At 48.4% G+C, this 20,844-nt stretch overlaps 1 protein-coding gene across 5 annotated transcripts in view; it reads right to left on the bottom strand.

Annotated features, from left to right (window-relative positions):
* The window catches only part of LRRFIP1 (LRR binding FLII interacting protein 1), a 111,514-nt gene extending 93,265 nt beyond the window's left edge, over positions 1-18,249 (bottom strand). For 2 of the 5 annotated variants that reach the window (XM_027875340.1, XM_027875342.1), the window contains exon 1: positions 17,671-18,239. In XM_027875340.1, coding sequence (XP_027731141.1) covers positions 17,671-17,718 — 48 coding nt within the window. In that variant the 5' untranslated portion in view covers positions 17,719-18,239. Of the gene's footprint in view, positions 1-17,670 lie in introns of all 5 variants that reach the window. The other 3 variants (XM_027875344.1, XM_027875345.1, XM_027875343.1) reach the window with 3 other exon arrangements.
* Between the last annotated feature and the right edge of the window lie 2,595 nt (positions 18,250-20,844).

Below are 20,844 nucleotides of genomic sequence, written 5' to 3'. Positions count from 1 at the left end.
AAGTGCTGGGCTGCAGTCTGGAAGGTGTGGGCTCAAATCCTGCCTCAGGTAGTAACAGCTGGACGTAGGCAAAGCGTGTAATCGCCCTAGTCCTCAGTTTCCTGATTTGTAAATGAGAGCGTTGGACTAGATGTCCTCTAATATGTGATCCCAGGCCTCTCTACTATGAATCTAGCATAGGATAATAGGGTTACCTCAGAACAATCTAGCCCATTGCCTCAATTTACAGAGTGAGAAACTGAGAATCAGGAAGACTATGTAATTTGCCCAAGGTCACCGAGGAAGTGTGAGCATCAGAGGTGAGATTTGAACTCAGGTCTTCTGACTTTCCACTGGAAAGGACATAGGATAAAAGCCTTGGGATCTGAGACCCTTCCCACAGATGGCTTCAACCTACCTTCCTGGATTGATTTTACACTGTTACCCTGCCGAATAGTTCCGCCATCTTGGCCCGCCATCTTTCTCTCTCTGTGCATTCATACAGGCATGTTCTCAAGGAGCACAAAGCCTCTAAGCTCTGTATACCGAAATCCTCCTTTTCCTTCAAGGCTCAGCTCAGACATCACTTCCTCCAAGAAGGCCTCCATCCCATCTCTCCTACCTCAAATGTGCACTTTGGAGTGTGTTTATTGGCCTTGATCATACTCTACTTTCTGTCAAACTTACTCTGATTTGATTTGTATAATCCACTGGATGGCAAACTTTGGGGCAGGGGTGACAGCACCCCTTTAGCTGGGGTTCACTAAAAATGTCTAATAATGACTTCAGAAATCAGAAGTAGTATAATGTAGTCAAGTTAAACACTAGGCATTTAATAAGTGCACATTGGTAGGCCCTGGGGACACAAATACACAAATACTTGTTCTCATGGCCCTTACATCCTAATGAAGAGATAATCATATAAATATATATATCATATATAAAATATAAATAAGTAAAATACATATATAATCATATAAAAAATAAATACAAGGCACCTCGGTAGTGGGGAGACCCTAGCAGATGGGGGGGGATGACCCAAAAAGGCTCATGGTGCTTGAACTGAGTTCTGAAGGAAAGCAGGGGCTCCAGAATCAGACGGAGAGTTCGGAGACATGGGTTCCGGCCTGGCTGAGTGACCAAAGGCCAATCACATAACCCCTCTGGGCCCCCATTTCCTCATGACAATAACACCAGGTATACAGCCTGAGGAAAGTGCTCTGTAAAGCCCAAGGCCTGAACTCTACAAATACGGGTCATTATTCTTTGGTGCTCCCTGGGCCCCATCACTCTGGGCCCGCCTCCCGCTCCACTGTCTTGTCCGTGTTCAATGACAAATCCTCCAGAGGTGGTGGGGGAGGGGAAGGGAATCACTACTGTTATGAAATACTGGAAGGCACCATCTGCTTTCCCGGTTTTGAATTCCCACTTCTTTTTATTTAGGTGACAAGACCAAGCCACTTTGGCTCTCGCTGAGGGGAGTAAATTGACAGGATATGCAGCAGCTTTCATTCAAATGCTTTATTCTCATTGCTCATATTTACAGGTGCCCCCACAGGAGAAATGGGACTCGGGGGTCACTGAGTCTAGCTATTCACAGATGGGGAAACTGAGGCCCAGAGGTCACGTGATCGCTGGAGCAGCGAAGGACCTCAGAGGTTCAGTCCGACTCCCTCATATTACACGAGAGGAAACTGAGGCCCACCAAGGCGAAGCGGCTTAGGGTAACAGATCCAGACTGGGAAGAGTGCTGGCTGGAACTGTCCAAATCCGACCCTCTCACTTACACATGAGAAAGCCAGTCCCCAGAGATAGGAAGCGATTTGCCCAAGGCCACCCAGGTGAACAGAGAGGCGGCTCCCTCCCAAGCCGGGTCCTGACTCCAGATTCAGCTCTGCTCCCCCAACCCGCTTCAAAGGTGAACATGAACTTTTCCTCAAGGCAACGGCTTCCATCACCTCGACCACTTGAGATAGAAAACAAGACAAATCACACACACATGTACACACACACACACACACACACACAGCTTCCTGCCACAACCGCCAGATGACACTCATGTGTGACGGCCCCCCCAACAGTAACCCCCCATCCCGAGCCCAACTATAAATATGAAGGCCAGACACCATGGCACGTTACTGGAAAGGGCTCTATGTTGTCCTCGCCGTAGCCTGAACGTTCTTCTGTGACCACTCCCTTCAAATTCAACCTGTACCCCCCAACACTGATTTTATTTACTTTGGGCCCACTCTACTACGGTTCGGGGCTATTGACTCCGTGCATCCTGGACTGTTAGTGTTAATATACTCAAGCAGAGAGGGCCCCTCCCTCCTTCCATCACAAAGCATCCCCAGGTGCCTCCCAGGGCCAGGCTCTGTGCTAAGCCTTGGGGACACAGATCAGAACTAATGGCTAGCATTGACTTAGAACTTTTAGGCTTGCAAAAGGCTTCTCGAGTGTTATGTCATCCAGCCCACACTATCCCAAACTCCCGCCCCCCCAGTCTGGGGGCTTGGAGGAGGTTTTCACAGACAAGCGAAAGAGGCCGGTGATCCCCAAAGCCAGAAGCTTTGAGTAGGAGGCCGCCATAAAGAACAGAGCACAGAGGGGAGGCAGCTGTAGGCTCCCTGAGATGCCTCCAAAGTACCAAAGAGCAGCTCCAGATGGAACAGAAAACCAGCCAAAGCTGCCTCCCATCCCCAACCAGGTTGAGCTTCAAGACTCCAGGGGAAGATTGGAGATCACAGGGCTTTGGGATTCTCTATTATAAAAAGAAATAGGACTGTACAGCAACATCTAGATTACTGCTCAAAGTAAGCCTTCAGAATTCTAAATTGGGAAAAACAGCTTTCCCTGGCCTTGTGTATTTGGACTACAGGCTTTAAAAGGGCAGCAAAGGTTTTTCACAAAAGCCCTCAGCATCTGGGTGAAGTGGGCTCCCTCTGGTTGTTAGTACTCCATCGAGGCCCTTTGAAATCCCATAGCCACGAAAGCGAGGAATCATTGGACCCAGAGGCCAGGCCAAGAGACACGAATCCATGTGAAAACAAGTTTGGCGTCAGTAGAGATAAAAGACGCTTTTGAAAGCAGCCTATCCCGGACAGCGCCGACGACGAACTTTTTTCCTTAAGAGAATTTGACTGGCTGCCTTTCAAAGTGCTGGGATCCCAGATCAGGGGCCTCAGAGAATAGCTAATCATTACATAGATTTGGAAACTGAGGCCCAGAGAGGGAAAATTCATAGGATATAGACAGTTGGAAAAGACATCAGAAGTCCAAAGCCCTCATTTTACAGAAAAGGAAAATGAGAAAGATGAGATGGAGAGATGGAGGGAGAGAGGCAGAAAGAAAGACAGAGAGACAGAGACACAGAGAAAGAGAGAGACAGAGAGAGAGAGAGGCAGAGACAGAGGTGAAGTGGGAGACTGCGCCATTCCATCTGGACCCCAACAGTGACTTCGTTCATTGCACGTGTAGTTACAGAATCTTGGTTCAGTCACTTGCTACTACTTATGTGACCTGAAGCAAGACATTTAATACCTCTGAGCCTCAGTTTCCTCATATGTTGGACTAGAAGACATCTCAGGTCCCTTCTAGCTCTGAATCTCTGTTAATATGAAGAACCTAATACACGGCTCTATTATGGAAAACTTCTTACTGCAAGGCAAAAATGAGCTGGAAGCATTGGTGAGTCAAGGAAGAGGAAGTCTAGTAAATAAGATAAAAATGTAACTGAGGAATCCAAAGGAAACCAGTGACCATTGGCCCTTGAGGGAAGGGGGGATGGTGGTGACCGCCGCGCAGCACTGCCACCCCCAAGGTCAACATACCAGGGACCATTGTGCTGTAGAACTGGGTCACCCCAGTGGGTTTAATGCAAATTAATAGTCAAGCAATGCTTGATCACCATATGGAGATTTAGCAGAGTTTATACATGGCTAGACCTTAAGAAAGACCTCTGCCTGCTGCTTGCTCATGGTTCAGTTCAGTAGCTGAGAAGCCCAAATCCAGGCAGGAGGAGCTAGAAATACCTTCCTTTCCTGTGACCCTGGAAAGCAGTGGATTTCAAAGCTGGCTTCTCTCTTCCAGAGCTCACTAGGGACAGGCAAGTTTCACTGAGTGACTAATTTAAACTGAATAAAAACTACCTTCAATTAAAAGGGAGATTCTCTCTCTCTCTCTCTCCCTCTCTCTCTCTCTTTCCTTCCTCTCTCTCCTTCCCTTTCCCCTTCCCACCCCTCCCCCACTCTCCCACAAGGGTAAGGCACCTCTTCACACTGGAGAAAAGACCTAATATACAAAAGGAAGACAAATGTGCATCTTGCTGAATTCTGCCCACTCCCTGTCCCCTCATCCCCCAAGGCTGGAACAAGCCTCCGCCCAAACTGAGGTAGAGGAGGTAGCCAGTATCTTTAAGGATCTCCAAACGGGTTCTAGTGAGGCTGGCCGTCTTAAAGGCCACTGAGTCTTCCTATACTGCTCGACATGCAACCTGAGGGATGGCAAGTGAAAACAGCTGTTTGCATGATGACTAACCACAGAGATGAAAGATTATTGGTGTTCATATTAGCCTGTAAAAGGAAAGGTCTTGTTTCTCCTGGTGTTTTTACCTAACATGAAGCAGCTCTGGCTTTGAGTTACAAAAACAAGGAAAGGAAACCTGAGACATCTCTGAATCATGGACAGATCAGGGAAATGAAGAGCAATCAGTCATGGCAAAGAGAAGAGAGACCAACAGGTTAGTTCGAGGGACGCTGGGAGGCAATGCTGTTCCTGTGGCTGGCCTGCCTCGGTGAGACAAAGGGCCCTCCCCGTCAATTCAATGGATTCACCAGGCTACCACACAGAACCAACAAGGGACAGGAGTCAAAGAGGTTTGTCCATCACCACGGCAGGGGGTGATGTGATCTGTGTCCCAGTAGGAAACTCCCAACCCAGTGAGATCCCGGATCCATTGGAGAATCCTGAGGTTTAACTGAACTGAACTGGAAGCATCTGGGGCTTGGCTAGAGGGATGCTCCCCAACTCCTCAGGCCCCTTGTCTTACAGGGGACTCCCCCCACCCCCTTCCTGCCTCCACTGTGCTGTACAGAGCTATACGGCCACCTGCAAGTCCTCACAACGTCCAATTGACGTCTCCTGTCTCCTCTTCTGGCTTCTTTATTCCATGGCAACAAATGAGCTGAACAGCATTCTTTAGCTGGTTCTCTGATAGGTGAATGTACGAATATAAGAGCTCCCTATAGGCTAGGGACAGGGAGTAGACCAGTGCTTTTATTAGCAAAGGGAATTCTCAGGGGAAGGACCGCCGCCCCAATATATTAACTTCTCTAGAACTTACATTTTTATAGAATTGCCTACAGCGCAGGCAGCCAAGTGGCATGGTGGACATAGTGCCTGAAGTCAGAAAGACTCATCTCCATGAGTTCAAATCTGGCCTCAGACACTAGCTGTGTGACTCTGGCTAAGACACTTAACCCTGTTTGCCTCAGTTTCCTCATCTGTAAAATGAGCTGGACAAGGAAATGGCAAGCCAGCCTGGTATGTTTGCCAAGAGAACCCCACAAGATGGGGTCATGGGGAGCCAGACATGACTGAAAACGACGACGGACCAGCAAGAGCGCGGAGAGCAGCTGCCCAGGGTCTTATAACGAGTACGAGTCAGGGGCAGGTTTTCTTGGTCCTGGGGTGGGCCCTTCATTCCCCCCTCCCCCATGCTACTGCTTATGATCAAGAATTTTTAAAAGGTATAGATATTGCCAGTGAAGGTAGTCTCCTAACTGCCACAAACAATATGAAATGAGAATAATGCACAAGATGTTATTAAAAAGGTACCTTCTCTACTTTCCTCTTCACACATGTCACTTTTTGGCTGGAAGAAATAGAAAAATCAGGCCTCAGCCACTTGATATTTACTAGCTGTGTGACCCTGGGCAAGTCACTTAAACCCGAAAAGAAAGAAAAAAACCCAAAAAACAAAACAAAAAAAGAAACAAAAAAATAAAATAAAAGAAATAGAAGAGGTAAACAGCACTGTTATAAGAAGAAATCCAGGCACCGGAAGCTATCCTTTAGAATGCTTTGGAGGGAAGGTTAATGGAGGCCTTCTTTCCTAGTTTCCTTAGCTGCTAAAGTCTTTCCTTTTAAGATTATCCCCTGTCTACTAGGTAAGTATCTTGTATGTTATTTACATGTTATCTGCCCTATTAGAATATAAGCTCTTTGAAGGCAGGGTCCATGTTTTTGCTTTTCTTTGCATCCCCAGCACTTTGAATATGTTGTTCAGTTGTGTCTGACTCTTCATGACCCTGTGGGTCATACTGTCGTGGAGTTTTCTTGGCAGATACTGGAGTGGTTTGCCATTTCCTTCTCCAGCAGACTGAGGCAAACAGAGGTTAAGTGACTTGCTCAGGGTCACACAGTTAGTAAGTATCTGGGGCTGGATTTGAACTCAGGCCTTCCTGACTCCAAGCCCAGTGCTCTATCCGCTGAGCCACCTAGCCGCCTCTGAATAATTCACTTCGCACATAATAGGAGCTTAATGAATGCATGGTGATTGGTTGGTTGGTCGGCAACCTCCTAGACAGAGGACATAGATGAAGAGTTTGGGAAACAGATGATAAGCAGGGCCCAGGGTATGACACTAGTGTCCATTGATCATCCAGATATCTGGTTGTTTGTTTTCAAACTATCTGTTGGGGTAGAAATCATGAGAACCCTGGGGAAGTGACTATACCATTTTGGAGTTTGTGATACAACCATGTTGGGAAGCTAGGAATAATCTAACATGCATATGTGTTAAGGGGAGAACTGATTTCAAAATACTCAGCAGGAAGACAGGTAGAATTGTATGGACTAAAATTCCACCCACAAAGTCAACCCAGGAGGGATGGAATCCCATCAACAAAGAAACTTTGAATTCAGAAAGAAAAGCCAGTTACTCTGAAGAGAAACAACAGAAGCTGTCTAAAAAGACTGATGTGGATGCACAGGGAACTCTCACCCACCAAATGAGATTCTTAAAAGACATGGAGACGGAAGTAAAGGCAGGCTTGTACAGCATGAATTCAGAAAGGTGCCCCACGTTCTGTAACAGTCCCAAGATCACTAATGCTCAAAATGAGCTGAGGCTGGGGAGGAAAGCTAACAATAACACAAACTTATTTTCTTTAAGTTGAGTTGGGAAAAAGAGATCAAAGAAAAGATAGGAGCACTTCTCAAGGTAGATGGGACTGAGGGTAAAGAAAAGGCAGATACTCCCTTCCATCTCCCAACCTTTGCACTCCTGCTGTGTCTAGCCCAGGAGAATAATACAAAGACAACTGAAAGGAACTGATGCCCCAAACACGTGAGGACATGGTGTGAGAACACCTAGCTGCCCTGGAGGAAGTCAGGCTGCTAGACCCAGAGAACACACGCTGAGACCCCACAACTCTCCAGGGTGACTCCTGGACCATTACCAGTGGTCTGTGAAAGGTCACAGAGGGTAGGAGCACTAACAGGAGACCGGTGACGGGCGAACGCCCAATTTCCCGAAAACCGAAAGGGAAGAGAGTCTCTGCAGGCCAGAGAGCCAGACTGTAATTTCTGGGAGAATTCTCAACGTCAAAAGGGCTGGAGACATTTTTAAAGGTTTTGGCACCAACAGCTCAGGCCGGAGACGCCTTCATTTCCTTTCCTGACGAGGTCAGGGGACTGGCACTGACTATTTCATCTAGATTTTAACCAGGCACTTGACACAATTTCTTATGCTCCTCTTGTGAAAAAGAGAGAGAGGTGCGGACTAGAAAATCCTGCACTCGGAGGTGGGTATGGGAGTGGCTGAAGTTCTCTGCCAGAAGGGAAGGCCAGAGTCTCTAGGGAAGGATCCCATGGGCCTGCCTTTGGCTTGGAACTTGGCCTCTTATCAGGTACTGAGATAACGGCCTGCTTTTATCTGCAGAAGACACATGAATGGGAGGGATAGCTTCATACACAGGATGAAGTCAGGCTCCCAAGGGATCTTGACAGATTAGAATGCTGGGAAGAAATGTCATAAGGAGAAAGGTAAAATTTTGTACCTAAATTTAAAGATCCAACTTCCAAAGTACAAAATGAGAAGGTGCAGGGGACAGGGGACAGAGAGCTGGGCCTGGAGTCAGGGAGTCTTGGGTTCAAGTTCTACCTGTGAAACCAGCATTGGGGAGTCTTCACTTTTCCCCACCCTTAGCAGCTGTTCTCAAACCCCAGAAGGGCCAGATTCTCCACCATCATCTCTGCTTTGGGACTTCTCTGGATCCATCCATCATTCCTTCCTTCCCCAGGAAACTCATTTCTGGGAAATCTGGTCCTGCCTGGTCCTCAGACCTTGTCAGCACCTTCTGCCTCTCTGCTCAGATCCTCTTCCTGGAAGCCATGGGCTCTAGGATCTCCACTGGAAGAGAGGGCCTAGCCCTGGCTTCTTCTTTTTTTAAATACCTTTTTAATTTTTTTTATTAATTTATTTTGATTTATCAACAATCTCTTCCACATGCTTTTGAGTTTAAAACTTTTCTCCCCCTTCCTCCCCAACACCCTTCCCAAGATGGCACACAATCTGATATAGGCTATACATATACTTTCTTATTAAACATACTTTCACATTAGTGATGTTGTAAGGAAGAATTAGAACCAATAGGAGGAACCACCAGAAAGAGGAAACAAAACTCAACAGAAGAAAAAAAATAGCAAATAGTATGCTTCAATCTGCATTCAAACCCTATAGTTCTTTCTTTGGATGTGGATAGCATTTTCCATCAAGAAGCCTTTGGAGATGTCTTCAATCCTTGTATTGCTGAGAAGGGTTAAGTTTATCAATGTTACTCATCGCACAACATGGCTATTACTGTATACAACGTTCTCCTGGTTCTACTCACTTCACTCAGCATCAGACCATACAAGTCTTTCCAAGTTTTTCTGAAGTCTGCCTGCTCATCATTTCTTATAGCACAATAGTATTCCATCACATTCATATGCCAGAACTTGTTCAGCCATTCCCCAATGGGTGGGCATCCTCTCAATTTCCAATTCTTTGTCACCACAAAAAAGAGCTGCTATGAATATTTTTGCACATGTGGGTCCTTTTCCCATTTGTATGATCTCTTTGGGATACAGACCTAGAAGTGCTATTGCTGGGTCAAAAGGTATGCACATTTTTATAGCTCTTTAGGCATAGTTCCAAATTGCTCTCCAAAATGGTTGGATCAGTTCACAACCCAACCAACAATGCATTAGCATTCCAATTTTCCCGCATCTTCTCCAACATTAATCATTTTCTTGTCTAGCCCTGGCTTATTATCCACTTCTCCACCAGCTCCACCGCTTTGGAGCGTCTTCAGAATTTTTCATCATAACCCCATGCAAGGTACTTCTCCCTATTCTCTCTGAAGCTTCCTTTTGTGTATGGCCTTTCCCCATTAGACCGTGAGCTTCTTAGGACAGGGACAGTGTTTTTATTTATTAGCATAGTGCCTGCATAGAGCAGACCCTTTATAAATGTGTACTGACATATTGACATTGACAGAGAATGCTGACCTGCATTGGTGGAGGGAGTTTTTCATAGAGGGAGTTTCTCACACTAATGAAATCATAAGTCTGGACTCTCTCTCCACCCGTACCAAGAAGAAGGGGAAAGGAAGGGAATCAGCATTTATAAAGAGCCTACTATGGGCTAGACACTGTACCAAGCGCTGGGATACAAACACAAATAAAGACAGGCAAAGCTAAGTAATCAAGGCTTTACAAATGTTCTTTCATCTGGGCCTCACCATAACCCTTCACGGTAGGTGTTATTATCCTCACTTTACAGTTTAGGAAACTGAGGCAGGCAAAGGTTAAGTGACTTGCCCTCAGTCACACAGCTAGTAAGTGTCATCTTATGCTGGATTTGAATTCAGGTCTTCAGGACCCCAGGCCCAGAACTTCATTCACTGTGCCATCAGCTGCCCAGGAGGAGTGAGGCATGATTTGCAGTTTGGAAAAGATTTAGTGGTTCTAGTGTGACACAGGTGCAATAGTGCCCCTCCTTCATAACTTGCTTATGATGAATATTTAGGGTTCCAGTGCTTTACATATGGCTGCCTGAGGAAAAATGACAGAGCTGTAGCATCAAGCAGCCAACAGTCCTGCTGTTTTCCTTCCTGGCCAGACCAGTTATGGAGAGGGGATGCTAAGGTACACCCATCCCTAATGGATTTTCTGATCTCTAGCCATGCCCTGCCCCTGCCTCGCAGACCTCTTCTCCTGGATGGCCCCTGGGAATCTCAGACTCATAAGGGATGTCTCCTTCCCTAACTTTTCTCCTCCCACCATCCTGAAATCTTCTACCTTCCCTCTTTCTGTTGAGGGCACCGCCATCTTCCCAATCCCCACCAGCCAGAACCTCGAATCATCCTTGACTCTGCCCTCTCTCCTATCCCCCATGTCCAACCAGATGCCAGGGCTGGAGCCATCGCCTCCAATCTCTTGCCTCCACCCCTTTTCTCTCTGCTCACACTGATGCCATGAGCCTGCATTTCCTCTCATTGGGGTTATGGTAGCCACTCCAGATTTAGGGGTCCTGCTTCCCTTCTCTCCCCTTCTCTCCTCTCTCCAATTCAAAGCTGCCAAAACTCACCCCTTCTTTATTTGGAAACTTTCCCTGCCTCTCCATTACTAGAAGATAAAATGGAAAAGTCCTGGCATTCAGGGCCCTCCATTCACCCTTGGGCTTTCCGATTTTTCCAGCCTTATTTTCTACTACTGTGGAGGCAGAAGAATAAGCTGGAAAGAACACTAGCTTTAGGTCAGAGGGCCTGGGTTTAAATCCTGCATTTGATGACTGCTATGTATTTATGACCTTGGACATGTCATTTCCCTTTCCTGGGCCTCAGTTTCCTCATCTGTAAAATGACAAGATGGCTTTTGGGGTCCCTACCAGTTTGGGATCGAGGACCCTACAACCTAACCCTACAGCAACCCCATGATTCCATCACAAACTCAACATTCCAGACAAACTGTATTCTATTAGCTTTTCTCTAAACTCAGCAGAAAAAGTTTTCCCTAGCCTAGGAATGCCCTCCCTCCTCATCTCTTGTCTCTCAGCATCCTTGCCTTCCTTTAAGGTTCAGCATGGGTGACACCACTTTCTGGTCCCCAAATATTAATACTCTCTCCCTCCAAAAGTTCCCTTGTTCTAGGCTCACTTTTCTATATGTCACACACCCCCAGCGCAATAAGGATCGCTCCATTTATGTCACTACCCAAAGCCAAGCCCTGTGGTTTGCACACTTTGTCCTTTCAGGTTTGGTGGACTGAACTGAAGTGGGGAAGCAGACACAAGATGGTGACACGTTTGAGGCAACGTGGCACAGTGGACAGAGCTGCCCTCAGAGCCAGGAAGACCTAGGGTCATGCTCTGCCTCTGACACATAATGACTGTGTGACCCTGGGTGAGTCACATAACCTCTCTCATAAAGAGAAATGCGAAATCTTGTACCTGGATTCAAAAAATCCACTTTTGAAGTACAACATGATAGAGACAGAACCCTCTAAAATTACAAGGTGCTGAGGGAATACCAACCTGAATTGGTAGAGGGAACTCCCTATATTAATAAAGCACAGAACCAGTCCCTATCGCCAGCCTAGGTCGGGCTCTATTTGCACGTCAGAGGACTGACTCAGGAATGCTAGCTATTCGGTTCATTTATCACCTTGGAATTTAAATGCTATTGGCCCTCTTCTAATTGTTCCAAACCAAAAGCACTGACATGACCACGTGACTCTCAGGAATGTTGCAGCTACTGCATGTGAAAATATAACAATTCAATTTACAGAAATGCCTAGAGAACTCCTGATAATTAATATGTTAAGCAATAAATACTAGGGATGGAATTTTTTAAAAGTTAAGTATCTCATACCATGAGAAATAATTATCTAAAATTAAATCTTCATTTCCATTGAAGTACTAGGGAGAAGCATGACATTCAGGGTACAGGACAGTTAACTTAGGACTATTATCCAGGTTTGTTACAGTATCTTAAGGTTCTGGATTATGCTACAAGTTTACAAACGAGACTGTCTGACCTTTGCATAGCCTTTTCTGGAATTCTAAAATGCTTTTCTCACAACTTCGTGAAGAGGTGGGTAGTGTAAGTGATACTATTCTGGTGCTGTAGAAGAGGAAAGAGATGCTTAGTGAAGTCAAGGGACTTAGCCAGTGATCTGGTTAATAAGTGGAGAGCCAGGACCTGACCACGATTCAGAAAGGGAGAAGGGGAAGAAGGGGAAAGAGAGGGAGAGAGAGTGAAAAGAGACAAAGTGAAAGAAAGAGAAAGAGAGAGGGAGGGAGAAGGAGAGAGACAGAAAGACAAAGAGACAGAGACAGAGAGATAGAGAGAGAAACACAGAAACAGAGACAAAGAGGGAAAGAGGGAGGGGGGAGAGAGAGGAAGACACACAGAAAGAAAGAGAGAGACAGAAAGAGAAAGACACAGAGAGAGAGAATGGGGGAGGAGTGGGGTAATACTAAATAAGTCTGGAAAACAGGAAACAGATTCTGAAGGGCCTTAAGGGCCCACCAGAGGTATGTGTATTTGATCCCAGAATGAGATGGAACCCCTATAATTTACTGAGTAGTGGGGAGGCAGTAACAAAGGCAAACCAGTGCTTTAGGAATATTTAGATTGTCAGTCATGAGGGGGTTGGACTGTGGAGAACAGACAGGAAGTAGGGAGGCCAATTAATCCAGGCCAGAGGGAATGAGGGTGAACCTGGATAGTGACAGGTGGACAGAAGGGGATGGAAGTAAGAGATGTAATGGAGGCAGAATGGATAACACTTGACAACAGCCTGGGATAGGAGGACGAAGGGGCCATAACGAAGAGACCAGCATGGCTGTGAAGCTGGGAACGTGGGCAGTTTGAGGGCTGAAGCTTCTCTGGATAGTAATAAGTGAATTAGGAGAAGAGGTCTCCTAAGAGCGGGGTGATACTGAGTTTCTGTCTGAGTCACGTTGTATCTGAGATGCCTATCGAGCAGATATGTCCAACAGCCAAGGTAAGCTGGTGATGTGGCTCTGGAGAGCATGAGAGAGAGAGAGGGACAGAGACAGAGACAGAGACAGAGACAGAGACAGAGACAAAGGAAGTCTTCAATAACCAGCACTGGACATGATAACTGAACCCGTGTCGGACGATGGTTTTGCTGAGAGGGAGGAAACATCTCGAGGTTGGAGCCCTGGGGTTCACCCAGACGTGGGGTACAGAACAGTGATGGCAATGTAGCAGAGGAGACAGAGAGGAAGCAGTCAGAGAGGGAGGGAGAGAAACAAAAGTCTGGTGCCCAGAAAGCCCAGAGAGGAGAAGGGTGCCCAGGAGGACAGGGTGCCCAAATGCCTTAAGGTCAGGAGGGATGAGGCCAGCAGATTTCAAAAATGCTGAGGTCACTAGTAACCACGGAGAGGGCAGTGTCAGCTGATTGGCAAAGTCAGAAGCCAGATCGCAAGGGGCTGATAAGAAGGCCCAGACAAAGACCATAGAGGCTTTCTCCAAAACGTTGGTTGTAAAAATGAGGAAGGAGAGCCCGAGCTGGGGGGGAGGGGGTGCGTTTAAGCATGGGAGACACCTGGGGATAGGGAATGCTTGTAGGTGGCAGGGAAGGATCCAGAAGAGAGATTTTAGATGAAAGGCAGAGAGATGATTGAAGTGACAGTGATGACCTCCAGGTCAGGACTCAGGGCCTGTAACCTGAGAGGGTTGAACCAAACTGCCGCTCCTTTCTCCCCAGCTCTTTAAAGGTCTACAAAGCACACCTCTCCCAGCAAACCTATGAGCCAGCTAGTAAAGTCTCCTAACTCTCCCCTTGACAAATGAGGAAACCGAGGCACAATGCCCTGCAGGGAGTTGCCCAGGACCTCACAGCTAGCGACAGCAGCAGGAATCCAACCCAGATTTCCAAGCTTTGCTCTTTCCCAGCCAACTCACGCTCCCACTTTACTCAGTGATTCCTAAGGTTTCCAACCAACATATAAAGAGATGTTAAAAATCCAATTATATAGCACTTAAACAACCAGCCCTTTGCCCAATCCAATGATATCTAGAGAAATGGTCTGCAGAGACACGTTTTTTTCCCTCTATCCTACATCAGATAATGGCTAGTCCCAATCTATCTGATGGAAATAGAGAAAATGCCCAGCGGAGCCCTAACATGGAGCCTTTCCATCCACTGCTGCCTTCACACCTGGGTCTTAATTACAAAGAAACCAAACTTGAAAAGTGAAAAACAACTGCCCTGTATAACCCAGGATCCCTTATCTGAATTTCCTCTTGAAAACCTTAGCATTCTCCTGATCCAGAGGCTGAGAGACCTAACATTGTTCTCTAGTACTCCGAGCTTTGGGAATATGCCTGGTCAAACTTTGAGAGGCATATCCTACCCCGCATTCACCTCTGAGCCTGTTAGGCCGAAGGGGCATCACTGCCTGACCATGTGGCACGCAAAGGTATTGGTGAGGGCTGCGCATGGCTTAGCAGTGACGTCACACTGTTTGACCAGAGATGCCAGAGCAGATTGCTTGATTTGGGGCCTTTCAAAGTCTTTAACCTTAGGCCTATAAAGTCACAACTGAAAAACACAAAGGAAAATCACCTTTCTTTCCCCTCCAATAAATAAAGCAAGCAGAAATACCCACTACGGAAAAATTCATGGTGATGCCATGTGTGAGGGAGGTGACCCCTACAGATCTGAGCCTTCCTAATTAAGCTTCATGGGCCTGGAATTTAACAAATGTGTGATAAATTTAAAGAGAACTATTTCAGTTCCTCCCGTTCTGGGTTGGGTAAGATGTCTCTATAGTACATACACAGAAACTACGCTCAGGAAACCCAGATTATCATTATTATTGTTGTTGTCACTACTAACAACAATTTTAATATAGTGCACTTGGAGTCAGTGCAAGCCGAGTTCAAATGAGGCCTCAGACACTTACTAGCTGCGTGACCTTGGGTAAGTCACCCAGCTGCTGTTTGCCTCAGGTTTCTCATCTGTAAAATGGAGCTAACAACAGCCACCGCCTTCCGGGGAATGTTGTAAGGATCCAGTGAGCCCATGCCTGCCAAGCGCTCCGCAAACTAAAGCTCTCTGTACGTGTTAGCTATTAACTCTTCAAGCTGGAGCAAAGGTAATGAAGGCTTCACCCAGAGATGGCTGGGAGGCAGGTTAAAAGCTCTTTCTTCAAACAGGTCCGTGGGAATGGAAAGGGACCTCAGTGACCCTCTGCAGACCCCGGACCCCTCTCTACCTGTCCATCCCGTTACCCTCCCAACAGGCTGCTGGCCTTCCTCAACTTCTCCCGACTTCATGAGGACACCTACCAATGGGACACTGGGGCAGCCGGCTTCAGTGGGGGTCTTCGTGGGGGAAGATGGTCCCTTGTTCGCTTTGCTTTTAACTGAAGGCAGTGAGGAGAGGGCGGGGAGCTGCTGCCAGCAGATCCAGCCCCTTCTAGATCCCAGGCTCCAAAGGTCAACATATTAAATGTCTGAAACATGACCCCTCCCCCCACTTGGCACCAGTTGCTCGTGGGAAGTTTTTGGGGGCTGGGAAAACTTTTTAGATGCAATGTTAGTTTTAAATGGAGCTCGAGTTTGTGGCCTGCTGCCAGCCAGGATTCCTCGATGGGCAGTGGGAGTGAAGGGTGGCAGCCCCACTTCCTGCTGAGTCTTCCCAGCCTGAAGGCTTGGGCCTCGAATCCAGCTCCCTGGAATCAATACAAAACCTCCCAGAGCCAGATAACAAACAGTGGTGTAAGCTTGACACCTCGGATGAATTCTTGGGTCTCCTTTTCACCGGGTGTGCGGTGACCGGGGGTGGGGGGTGGGGGGGGGGGGTGACCATGAAAAAAGCCTCTCCTCCCCCTCCGCCCTCCCAGACTGTGGCTGGGAGGATTTAAATTCGGAGACACAGGCTAGCTTTCACTACCATCATGCCGGCCTGTTCACAGAAAGGACGACAACATTGGGGACAAATGTTACTTACTGCCAATTACAGGCTGTAAAACCTTGGGTAAGTAATGCACCTCTGAGCCTCAGTTTCCTCAGCTATAAAATGAGGGAGTAATGCTATTTGCTGATTTTCACAGATTTGCCAATTCTGGTATTTGTAATTAAAAGGTAAGACCCATGCCACCCCCCTTTTTTGGCCAGAAAGCCAGTCAAGGGACTGATCTGCATGGCAGGGCCTACAGGGAAGTGGTCAATCCAGCCAGGGTGAACAACGCCAGCTTGGGAGACCAACACAGGGCTCAAGGCCCATCCCTTCCCCCATCAGCCCCAGGGGGGTCCAAGACCATTCTCAGTGGCTCTTGAGCAGATGGGTCCCGGGGTTCTAAGCAGCAGCTTCCCCAGAATGACCCACAACTATGAAACTGGACCCTAATGGGATCAGTGCCTGGGAAAGTGAGCCAGGGCACGGAGCCCCCCGCCCCACTGGCCCTGCCACCTTCAGCAGTTAGTCAGGCAGGCTGGTCTTTCTAGCTGGTGGCTCAGGGTGGTTGGTATGCCAGGCAACATTCTGCCTCCAATCTCTTCCTGGTATGTGTGCCCAAAGTTAGGCTGCTCAGTGGCAGAGTGACAACGGTTTGGCAGAAATCTGTCAGGGAATGGGCCTGGGCCCTAAGGGAAAAAGGAGCTGCCAGAATGGAGGTGCTTTCAATCAAACATTTTAATATAATGAACAAAGAAAAACCTTTCATTGAGAAGGAAAACATGATGTCCCAAGTGAACCAAATGCTGTTTAACAAGTCCTGCGGCCGGAGAGGCTTCTCCTGTTGTACCTCTGGCTGAGTCCCTACCCGGCTACCCCCGGAAGGAACCTCAGAGGCCAAGGAATTCCAGCCCTTCACTTTACAGATCAGGAAACAGCCTCAGGGAGGGGACGGGACCTGCCCTCATTCTCAGATTCCTGACTTGCTACAGCTGGAAAGGGCCCTCAGAGGCTGTCTAGGGGAAATTACTCATTTTACACAAGGGGGAACTGAGGCCGGAGGGGAAGAGACCTGCCCACGGTCACACCACAGGTCACAGAGTTGTGATAATAGGTATGGAGCTGGAAGGACATTTAGACCAAACTCTTCATTTGTACAGATCAGGAAACTGAGTCTCAGGGAGGGGACGTGACTGGCCCTGTGTCCATTCTCATAGATTCCTAACTTGCCACCGTGGGAAAGGACCCTCAGAAACCATCTGGTGAAATCTTCATTTTACACAAGAGGAAACAAACCCAAATAGCGAAAGAGGCCGGTTCCACAATGAATGAGCCGAGACCGCGGCCGGCACAGAGAAGGAAACACAACCCCGCGTCTCTCGATTCCTAGTGCTGGGGTGTTTTCCATAGGCAAGACCATGCTCTAGCGGGGCAGAGCTGACCAGGGCTGGGCAGGAAAGGGCGGTGCTCCCCTCCCCACCCAGAGGGAGACAGTGAGGGCAGGGCTGGAAGGGGGGAGGAGGGAGGCCTCAGGGCCCCCCACAAGCAGCCTCCCCCAGCCAACGGCAGCAGGCACTCTTCCCCAGCTCCCACCGGGATGGTTCAGGAGGCACTGCGCGGCAGTGGGAACCAGAAACCAAAACAATTCTCCCCACGCCCCTTTGCCCAGCCACCCCAAGCCTGACTGCTGGGTAACAGGCTCCCTCCCCTTACCAGTTTCTGAGCCTCGGGACTCAAACAGTCTATTTCTTTCTTTTGCATGGCTGAGGACTCTGTTGACCGAGGTCTTTCCAAGCCCAAGCTTCACCTCAGTCAGCGGTAGCAGCAGGAGTGGCAGAGGGTAGAGGGCAGAGGGCAGTGGGCAGTTTCTAGGGCCTGGCTCTTCTCATTCATCCAAGTTCATCTCAGGGGAGCAGGCCCGAGGGGCTGTGGATCCACCACATGAAAACCAAGGGGAAAAGCCTTGCTACTTGGCAGAAGGGAAAAATCCAACCTGTCTTCACTGCGATGAGGTTTCCATGTTTTCCGGCAGCCTCAGGACAAGGATCTGGGCTCTGCTGTGGCCTGAAGCCGGTCACCTGGGGCGTGGCCAGGAAGTGAACCAAATGCAGGTGGTCCCCAAGGTCGCTGACCCAAACTCTACAGCGTCTGCCTGCTGGGGATCCCCCCGCCTGGCTCCCCCAAAGGCTCAGCCCAAGCTCCACCGCAGCCTCCCTGCTCGGGCCAGCCCCAAGTAACTTTCCGTTGATCCGTCCCCCACCCTATTTCTAGACACACAGGAAAGGCAGTGAGAAGCTGGCCCTGGCTCCGCCTCTCGCCTCTCGGCTCCCAAGCTTCGTTCTGAGTCAGCAGGAGAGGAGTTGGCTGAGAAGGTGCCGAGAGGGTGGCCAGACGGCAGAGCTGGGGGCCCTGGCCCTCCTGGGTCTGGGAGCTGAGCCCAGGCTGGACGGGAGGGAAGGACCGACGGACTGACGGCTCGGGCTGCCATCCCCTGCCCTCCAGCCAGTCTCCCTGCCTGGCCCAGGCATTTCAAGCTCTGCAGGCACATCTGAACTGCTCAGAAATAGATTTCACATCCCCAACAAGCATATTTCATGACTCGTGGCCCTTAAATCCTCTCTCCTGGCAAAGGCCAAATGGGAAAAAGGCTCCCCAGAGGTGAGGCTGGGCTATGCACAGACGGGGAGGCACCAGGCTGCTGAAATGGGGGTCCCTGGACTATGATCTCGCACCGGACTGTTGGGTCCCTCTGGCTCCAGACTCCCCGCTCTCCTTCCCCTACACACTGCTGCCAAAGGGGTTTTCCTAAAGCACGGTTCTGATGTCATTGTCCTTCTGCTCAGTGAATCTCAGGGGCTCCCTATTACCTCAAGAATCAAAACCGAACGGGCACAACTTGGTCCTTTCCTTCCTGGAAGCTTGGAGGACTTGGGGGCCCACAGCTAAGACTTGTCAGTACAGCTCGAGTCTAGCCTGTGCTCTGCTCCCAGAGAAGAAAAAGGGCTCCCAGTTCTGGCTGCCTCCCTATAGCTAAAACCACCATCTGTTAAAGGGGCTCTTTCCCTGCCATTGTCTACCAGAAGCAACCTGATGCCACTGAAACCACTAGGCTTCCAGCGACCTCCCCCTCAAAAAAGCAATTGGTCTGTGCATTTCAAGCTCTGCAAGGCACATCTGAATGGTTAGAGACAGAGATTTCACATCCCCAACAGGAAGAGAGCTAGGGGGCTTCCTTCTAATCTCTCTCTACACAGAGCTCCCTCCATCCGCTCACAGTCCAGCTACACTGGGCCTCCTTGCTGTCCTCTGCCCCCTGACACACTCCATCTCCCATCTCCAAGCCTTGGGCCCTGCCTCATGCACTCTCTTCGCCTCCACCTTTTGACCTCCCTCCCAGGCTTCCTTCAGCTCTCAATTCCAACCCTCCCTCTCCTGCAGGAAGAGGCTTTTAGTGCCTTCTCCTCTGGGACCACCTTGTCTCTACTCCATCAGTATCTGACTGGCTCGTTGTCTCCCCCGTGAGACTGGAAGCTCCTTGAGGGCAGGGATCCTGTTTTTGTCTTCCTTTGCATCCTTGCTACTTAGCACAGTGCCTAGCACACAGTCGGTGCTCAATAAATGCTTGTTGACTGTCACACTCCTGTGTACTTTAGGGTACTGAGAGCCACAACTCAGTGCCTCACGCAGTGCCCTGGACATAGTCCACTCCTAATCAATACTGGCTCAACTGAATGATTAATGCAACTGTGCCAAGCACCCTCTTAGAGAGAAGGACTCCTACTGTTTGTAAATGTGACTCAAATCAGAAAAACTTGCCGTTAGTGAAGACGGCTAATAATAGCAATGATGACCACCAGCAGAATTTTTATAGAGCTTTCTAGCTGTTAACTCATTTGATCCTCACAACAACCCAGGGAGGTAAGCATTATTATTATCCCTATTTTACAGGTGAGGAAACTGAGGCACAGACAGGTTAAGTGACTGGCCCAGAGTTTCACAGCTGTACCCACAGAGGAGTCTGTGTTTTTGCAGAGGCTATCTGTGTCCCATGCCTGGAATGCCTTCCTTCCTCACTTCCTTTAGGACTCACCCACCTCCTCCAAGAGGCCTTTTCTGATCTTTCTGGCTATTAGCTCCCTCTTTCCCTGCGCATTAAGTTACCTCGTAGGATTGTATACATACTTCTTTGTGAAGACCACAGGATTACAGCCTCAGACTTTAGAGGAAGGGTCCTCAGAGGCCACCGCATCCAACCACCTCATTTTACAGGTGAGGAAACTGAGCCAAAGAGGTTAAGTAACTTACCCAGGGTCACATAGCCGGTAAATTTTGGAAGCAGGATTTGAATTCAGTTCTTCCAGCCTCCAAGTCCAGTGCTCTATTCACGGCCACACCTGGTAGTCTCTTCTGTAAACTCCTCAAGGCAGTGACGCTTTTGTGTCCCAGGTTACAATCCTGGTTGTGTCCCCAGTAGCTGCTCGCAGAACACCTGACACATGGTAGGGCCTTAATAAATGCTGGCCTGGGGGCAGCTAGGTGGCACAGTGGATAGAGCACCAGCCCTGGATTCAGGAGGACCTGAGTTCAAATGTGACCTCAGATACATAACACTTACTAGCTGTGTGACCCTGGGCAAGTCACTTAACCCCACTGGCTAGCCAAATAAATAAATAAAATAAAATCCCACTTTAAAAAAAAAAATAAATGCTGACTTGGTGATAAATTGAATGACTGTCTCATCCTCTTCCAGAAAAGCAAATACAACCTAAAACTCTATATGGTTGCTAATTAATCCATTAACAAGCATTATAATCAAAGCTTGTTGACCTTTTTATTCTCCATAGTTACGGTTTTGGAAGGGTTTTGGCTATTGGGTTAAAAAAGGGG

This window comes from Vombatus ursinus, unplaced genomic scaffold (genome assembly GCF_900497805.2).
Source record: "Vombatus ursinus unplaced genomic scaffold, bare-nosed wombat genome assembly UNPS02014808.1, whole genome shotgun sequence".
NCBI classification, from domain to species: domain Eukaryota; kingdom Metazoa; phylum Chordata; class Mammalia; order Diprotodontia; family Vombatidae; genus Vombatus; species Vombatus ursinus.
Note: the sequence above shows the minus strand (reverse complement) of the source record. Positions and strands in the feature narration are given on the sequence as shown.